This window comes from Oncorhynchus gorbuscha, unplaced genomic scaffold (assembly GCF_021184085.1).
Source record: "Oncorhynchus gorbuscha isolate QuinsamMale2020 ecotype Even-year unplaced genomic scaffold, OgorEven_v1.0 Un_scaffold_3513, whole genome shotgun sequence".
Taxonomy (NCBI): domain Eukaryota; kingdom Metazoa; phylum Chordata; class Actinopteri; order Salmoniformes; family Salmonidae; genus Oncorhynchus; species Oncorhynchus gorbuscha.
Window position 1 is genome coordinate 37,501 of NW_025747730.1, and position 8,382 is coordinate 45,882.

At 50.2% G+C, this 8,382-nt stretch overlaps 1 protein-coding gene across 1 annotated transcript in view; it reads right to left on the reverse strand.

The window, feature by feature from the left end:
* The window catches only part of LOC124027714 (F-actin-uncapping protein LRRC16A-like), a gene marked incomplete at its 3' end in the record, with an annotated part of 41,701 nt that extends 34,645 nt beyond the window's left edge, over positions 1-7,056 (reverse strand). The window contains exon 1 of the mRNA XM_046340085.1: positions 6,943-7,056. Coding sequence (XP_046196041.1) covers positions 6,943-7,032 — 90 coding nt within the window. The remainder of the gene's footprint in view (positions 1-6,942) is intronic.
* Between the last annotated feature and the right edge of the window lie 1,326 nt (positions 7,057-8,382).

Genomic DNA, 8,382 nt, shown 5'->3' on the forward strand with positions numbered 1-8,382 from the left:
AGACAATAGTATCCTGTACATTCCTCTGTCCAGGCCATGATAGACAGACAGACAGACAATAGTATCCTGTACATTCCTCTGTCCAGGCCATGACAGACAGACAGACAGACAATAGTATCCTGTACATTCCTCTGTCCAGGCCATGATAGACAGACAGACAGACAATAGTATCCTGTACATTCCTCTGTCCAGGCCATGATAGACAGACAGACAGACAGACAATAGTATCCTGTACATTCCTCTGTCCAGGCCATGATAGACAGACAGACAGACAATAGTATCCTGTACATTCCTCTGTCCAGGCCATGATAGACAGACAGACAGACAATAGTATCCTGTACATTCCTCTGTCCAGGCCATGATAGACAGACAGACAGACAATAGTATCCTGTACATTCCTCTGTCCAGGCCATGATAGACAGACAGACAGACAATAGTATCCTGTACATTCCTCTGTCCAGGCCATGATAGACAGACAGACAGACAATAGTATCCTGTACATTCCTCTGTCCAGGCCATGATAGACAGACAGACAGACAATAGTATCCTGTACATTCCTCTGTCCAGGCCATGATAGACAGACAGACAGACAATAGTATCCTGTACATTCCTCTGTCCAGGCCATGATAGACAGACAGACAGACAATAGTATCCTGTACATTCCTCTGTCCAGGCCATGATAGACAGACAGACAGACAATAGTATCCTGTACATTCCTCTGTCCAGGCCATGATAGACAGACAGACAGACAATAGTATCCTGTACATTCCTCTGTCCAGGCCATGATAGACAGACAGACAGACAATAGTATCCTGTACATTCCTCTGTCCAGGCCATGATAGACAGACAGACAGACAATAGTATCCTGTACATTCCTCTGTCCAGGCCATGATAGACAGACAGACAGACAATAGTATCCTGTACATTCCTCTGTCCAGGCCATGATAGACAGACAGACAGACAGTATCCTGTACATTCCTCTGTCCAGGCCATGATAGACAGACAGACAGACAATAGTATCCTGTACATTCCTCTGTCCAGGCCATGATAGACAGACAGACAGACATTCCTCTGTCCATAGATAGACAGACATTCCTCTGTCCAGGCCATGATAGACAGACAGACAGACAATAGTATCCTGTACATTCCTCTGTCCAGGCCATGATAGACAGACAGACAGACAATAGTATCCTGTACATTCCTCTGTCCAGGCCATGATAGACAGACAGACAGACAATAGTATCCTGTACATTCCTCTGTCCAGGCCATGATAGACAGACAGACAGACAATAGTATCCTGTACATTCCTCTGTCCAGGCCATGATAGACAGACAGACAGACAATAGTATCCTGTACATTCCTCTGTCCAGGCCATGATAGACAGACAGACAGACAATAGTATCCTGTACATTCCTCTGTCCAGGCCATGATAGACAGACAGACAGACAATAGTATCCTGTACATTCCTCTGTCCAGGCCATGATAGACAGACAGACAGACAATAGTATCCTGTACATTCCTCTGTCCAGGCCATGATAGACAGACAGGCAATAGGGTCCTGTGACATTCCTCTGTCCAGGCCATGATAGACAGACAGACAATAGTATCCTGTACATTCCTCTGTCCAGGCCATGATAGACAGACAGACAGACAATAGTATCCTGTACATTCCTCTGTCCAGGCCATGATAGACAGACAGACAGACAATAGTATCCTGTACATTCCTCTGTCCAGGCCATGATAGACAGACAGACAGACAATAGTATCCTGTACATTCCTCTGTCCAGGCCATGATAGACAGACAGACAGACAGACAATAGTATCCTGTACATTCCTCTGTCCAGGCCATGATAGACAGACAGACAGACAATAGTATCCTGTACATTCCTCTGTCCAGGCCATGATAGACAGACAGACAGACAATAGTATCCTGTACATTCCTCTGTCCAGGCCCAGGGATAGACAGACAGACAGACAATAGTATCCTGTACATTCCTCTGTCCAGGCCATGATAGACAGACAGACAGACAATAGTATCCTGTACATTCCTCTGTCCAGGCCATGATAGACAGACAGACAGACAATAGTATCCTGTACATTCCTCTGTCCAGGCCATGATAGACAGACAGACAATAGTATCCTGTACATTCCTCTGTCCAGGCCATGATAGACAGACACACTGATGAGAGGATCCAGGACATCCTCAGTCTGTGGACTAACTTCAGAACTTCTGGCTGTAGTTAACTGTATTTATTGAAGGATAACAAAGTAATGAGGATTCAATGAAAGAATCTGTTCAGTGGACAATCGACAACTCCAGGTTGGGTTGGTAAATACACTGTTGTCTTATCACCCAGTGACCTGGGATCCAGTGGAGGTGATCCTCTAGGGTCCAGTGGAGGTGATCCTCTAGGGTCCAGTAGAGGTGATCATCTAGGACCCAGTGGAGGTGATCATCTAGGACCCAGTGGAGGTGATCCTCTAGGTGATTCTCTAGGGTCCAGTAGAGGTGATCCTCTAGGGTCCAGTGGATGTGATCCTCTAGGTGATTCTCTAGGGTCCAGTAGAGGTGATCCTCTAGGGTCCAGTGGAGGTGATCCTCTAGGTGATTCTCTAGGGTCCAGTGGAGGTGAACCTCTAGGTGATTCTCTAGGGTCCAGTAGAGGTGATCCTCTAGGGTTCAGTGGAGGTGATCCTCTAGGATCCAGTGGAGGTGATCCTCTAGGGTCCAGTGGAGGTGATCCTCTAGGGTCCAGTGGAGGTGATCCTCTAGGGTCCAGTGGAGGTGATCCTCTAGGGCCCAGTGGAGGTGATCCTCTAGGGCCCAGTGGAGGTGATCCTCTAGGGCCCAGTGGAGGTGATCCTCTAGGGTCCAGTAGAGGTGATCCTCTAGGGTCCAGTGGAGGTGATCCTCTAGGGTCCAGTGGAGGTGATCCTCTAGGGTCCAGTGGAGGTGATCCTCTAGGGCCCAGTGGAGGTGATCCTCTAGGGACCAGTGGAGGTGATCCTCTAGGGCCCAGTGGAGGTGATCCTCTAGGGTCCAGTAGAGGTGATCCTCTAGGGTCCAGTGGAGGTGATCCTCTAGGGTCCAGTGGAGGTGATCCTCTAGGGTCCAGTGGAGGTGATCCTCTAGGGTCCAGTGGAGGTGATCCTCTAGGGTCCAGTAGAGGTGATCCTCTAGGGTCCAGTAGAGGTGATCCTCTAGGTGATCCTAGGACTAGGTGATCCTCTAGGACCCAGTGGAGGTGATCCTCTAGGTGATCCCAGGTGCCTAGGACCCAGTTTGGAGGTGATCCTCCAGGACCCAGTGGAGGTGATCCTCTAGGACCCAGTGGAGGTGATCCTCTAGGACCCAGTGGAGGTGATCCTCTAGGACCCAGTGGAGGTGATCCTCTAGGACCCAGTGGAGGTGATCCTCAGGACCCAGTGGAGGTGATCCTCTAGGACCCAGTGGAGGTGATCCTCTAGGGTCCAATGGAGGTGATCCTCTAGGGACCAGTGGAGGTGATCCTCTAGGGTCCAGTTGAGGTGATCCCTGAGAGTAATCAGTCTCAGCGCCACTGCTTAGGACCACATGTAGGAGGTTCCAGAGATCATCAGGGATTAGGACCACATGTAGGGGTTCCAGAGATCATCAGGGATTACTAAAACCACATGTAGAGGTTAGGGGTTCCAGAGATCATCAGGGGTCACTAGGGGTCAGCAGGCTTTCCTTGGGGTCAAGAACCATTGACATCTCTAATCTACTAACAACGCCAGGGGAGCTAGAGGAGAGGGGGAGAGAGGAGAGGGAGGAGAGGAGGAGAGGAGAGGAGAGGGAGAGGAGAGGGAGGAGAGGAGAGGAGAGGAGAGGAGAGGAGAGGAGAGGAGAGGAGAGGAGAGAGGAGAGGAGAGGAGAGGAGCACTAGCAGTCTACAGGGAAAAGGTTGGTGTTTCAGAACAGGGGACGCTGTAAGCCGATATAGACACACAGCTGACAGACCGTCTGATAACTCTGGTACATCTGTACTGTATTACTGTGTTGCACTGTGTTGTGGCCAAATGAAAACAAGGGTCAGTGAACTGTGACTAAGGGTCAGTGGACTGTGACTTAGGGCCAGTGGACCGTGACTTAGGCCAGTGGACCGTGACTAAGGGCCAGTGGACTGTGACTAAGGGCCAGTGGACTGTGACTAAGGGCCAGTGGACTGTGACTAAGGGCCAGTGGACTGTGACTAAGGGCCAGTGGACTGTGACTAAGGGCCAGTGGACTGTGACTAAGGGCCAGTGGACTGTGACTAAGGGCCAGTGGGCTGTGACTAAGGGCCAGTGGACTGTGACTAAGGGCCAGTGGACTGTGACTAAGGGCCAGTGGACTGTGACTAAGGGCCAGTGGACTGTGACTAAGGGCCAGTGGACTGTGACTAAGGGCCAGTGGACTGTGACAAGGGCCAGTGGACTGTGACCAAGGGCCAGTGGACTGTGACCAAGGGCCAGTGGACTGTGACCAAGGGCCAGTGGACTGTGACTAAGGGCCTGTGGACTGTGACTAAGGGCCTGTGGACTGTGACTAAGGGCCAGTGGACTGTGACTAAGGGCCAGTGGGCTGTGACTAAGGGCCAGTGGACTGTGACTAAGGGCCAGTGGGCTGTGACTAAGGGCCTGTGGACTGTGACTAAGGGCCAGTGGACTGTGACTAAGGGCCAGTGGACTGTGACTAAGGGCAAGTGGACTGTGACTAAGGGCCAGTGGACTGTCCTCATTCACCTGCATAGGCGGGGACTAAGGGCCAGTGGACTGTGACTAAGGGCCAGTGGGCTGTGACTAAGGGCCAGTGGGCTGTGACTAAGGGCCAGTGGACTGTGACTAAGGGCCAGTGGACTGTGACTAAGGGCCAGTGGACTGTGACTAAGGGCCAGTGGACTGTGACTAAGGGCAAGTGGACTGTGACTAAGGGCCAGTGGACTGTGACTAAGGGCCAGTGGACTGTGACTAGGGCCAGTGGACTGTGACTAAGGGCCAGTGGACTGTGACTAAGGGCCAGTGGACTGTGACCAAAGGGCCAGTGGACTGTGACTAAGGGCCAGTGGACTGTGACTAAGGGTCAGTGGGCTGTGACTAAGGGCCAGTGGACTGTGACTAAGGGCCAGTGGGCTGTGACTAAGGGCCAGTGGACTGTGACTAAGGGCCAGTGGACTGTGACTAAGGGCAAGTGGACTGTGACTAAGGGCCAGTGGACTGTGACTAAGGGCCAGTGGACTGCGACTAAGGGCCAGTGGACTGCGACTAAGGGCCAGTGGACTGCCAGTGGACTGTGACAGGAGATGAAGGGCCAGTGGACTGTGACTAAGGGCCAGTGGACTGCGACTAAGGGCCAGTGGACTGCGACTAAGGGCCAGTGGGAGGGCCTGGACTGTGACTAAGGGCCAGTGGACTGTGACTAAGGGCCAGTGGACTGTGACTAAGGGCCAGTGGACTGCGACTAAGGGCCAGTGGGCTGTGACTAAGGGCCAGTGGACTGCGACTAAGGGCCAGTGGGCTGCGACTAAGGGCCAGTGGGCTGCGACTAAGGGCCAGTGGGCTGTGATTTATTACTGCATTGTCGGAACTAGAAGCACAAGCATTTGGCTACACTCGTAAAGGGCATTAACATCTGCTAACCATGTGTATGTGACAAATTTGATTGATTGGATTTGATTTGTAATTTATTTAACCTTTATTTAACAAGGCACACAGTTGAAGTATTAATACAATCAGCTAACGAGTGAGATGCAGTGAGTCAGAAGAAGCCGCCTGTCCGTCTGTTACATGATTAACACCATCTGAACCTCCACCATCAGAACCACCATCATCAGAACCTCCACCGTCAGAACCTCCACTAGGTCAGAACCTCCACCGCCAGAACCTCCACCGCCAGAACCTCCACCGTCAGAACCTCCACCGTGGCAGAACCACCACCGTCAGAACCACCAGGGCCAGAACCTCCACCGTCAGAACCTCCACCGTCAGAACCACCACCGTCATGTGGAACCACCACCGTCAGAACCTCCATTGTAGGGGTCAGAACCACCACCATCAGAACCACCACCAGAACCAAAAATATTGAAATTGGAAGCTGTTCTTGTACAGCCTGTGTTTAACAGCTGACAGCGTGAAGTATCCTAGGTTACCTGTGAAGAGACAGGCCTATGAGCTGTAGCTGGCTGTTACATGATTAGTTTCCTAGGTTACCTATGAGCTGTAGCTGGCTGGCCAGAGAAGTTACCTAGGTAACCTCCAGAAGAGACAGGCCTATGAGCTGTAGCTGGCTGGCCAGAGTAGTTACTAAGGGCCTAGATAACCTAGAAGAGACAGGCCTATGAGCTGTAGCTGGCTGGCCAGAGTAGTTACCTAGGTAACCTAGAAGAGACAGGCCTATGAGCTGTAGCTGGCTGGCCAGAGTAGTTACCTAGGTAACCTAGAAGAGACAGGCCTATGAGCTGTAGCTGGCTGGCCAGAGTAGTTACCTAGGTTACCTAGAAGAGACAGGTCTATGAGCTGTAGCTGGCTGGCCAGAGTAGTTACCTAGGTTACCTAGAAGAGACAGGTCTATGAGCAGTAGCTGGCTGGCCAGAGTAGTTTCCTAATTGACCTAGAAGAGACAGGTCTATGAGCTGTAGCTGGCTGGCCAGAGTAGTTACCTAGTTGACCTAGAAGAGACAGGTCTATGAGCTGTAGCTGGCTGGCCAGAGTAGTTACCTGGGTAACCTAGAAGAGACAGGTCTATGAGCTGTAGCTGGCTGGCCAGAGTAGTTACCTAGGTAACCTAGAAGAGACAGGTCTATGAGCTGTAGCTGGCTGGCCAGAGTAGTTACCTAGGTAACCTAGAAGAGACAGGCCTATGAGCTGTAGCTGGCTGGCCAGAGTAGTTACCTAGGTAACCTAGAAGAGACAGGTCTATGAGCTGTAGCTGGCTGTTCTTACCTTGCTAGGGATGCGTGCGGTCAGGAGGAAGGCCCGGTGAGATGAGAGAGCCTGAGGAAAACAGAGAAAATAAACAAATAAGTTGATCATCACACAGCAACTACAAGGCAGCTGTAGAACATCACACAGCAACTACAAGGCAGCTGTAGAACATCATACAACAACTACAAGGCAGCTGTAGAACATCACACAGCAACTACAAGGCAGCTGTAGAACATCACACAGCAACTACAAGGCAGCTGTAGAACATCACACAGCAACTACAAGGCAGCTGTAGAACATCACACAGCAACTACCAGGCAGCTGTAGAACATCACACAGCAACTACAAGGCAGCTGTAGAACATCACACAGCAACTACAAGGCAGCTGTAGAACATCACACAGTAACTACAAGGCAGGAGTAGATCATCACACAGCAACTACAAGGCAGCATTAGAACATCACACAGCAACAACAAGGCAGCTGTAGAACATCACACAGCAACTACAAGGCAGCTGTAGAACATCACACAGTAACTACAAGGCAGCTGTAGAACATCACACAGCAACTACAAGGCAGGAGTAGATCATCACACAGCAAACTACAAGGCAGCTGTAGAACATCACACAGCAACTACAAGGCAACTGTAGAACATCACACAGCAACTACAAGGCAGCTGTAGAACATCACACAGTAACTACAAGGCAGGAGTAGATCATCACACAGCAACTACAAGGCAGCATTAGAACATCACACAGTAACTACAAGGCAGCATTAGAACATCACACAGCAACAACAAGGCAGCTGTAGAACATCACACAGCAACTACAAGGCAGCTGTAGAACATCACACAGTAACTACAAGGCAGCTGTAGAACATCACACAGCAACTACAAGGCAGGAGTAGATCATCACACAGCAACTACAAGGCAGCTGTAGATCATCACACAGCAACTACAAGGCAGCTGTAGAACATCACACAGCAACTACAAGGCAGCTGTAGAACATCACACAGCAACTACAAGGCAGCAACAAGCATCAAAAGGTGATCATGATGAAAATACCTTTCTGAACACGTGTGACAGGTTGAGAAAAAAAACACTAACAGACAAGCACATTCCTGACTTGACATTGAGCTGAGTTTGTCTGATAGAACAGAACAGAAACAGGGAAGGATCCTGACTTGACATTGAGCTGAGTTTGTCTGATAGAACAGAACAGAAACAGGGAAGGATCTGACTTGACATTGAGCTGAGTTTGTCTGATAGAACAGAACAGAAACAGGGAAGGATCCTGACTTGACATTGAGCTGAGTTTGTCTGATAGAACAGAACAGAAACAGGGAAGGATCCTGACTTGACATTGAGCTGAGTTTGTCTGATAGAACAGAACAGAAACAGGAAGGATCCTGACTTGACATTGAGCTGAGTTTGTCTGATAGAACAGAACAGAAACAGGGAA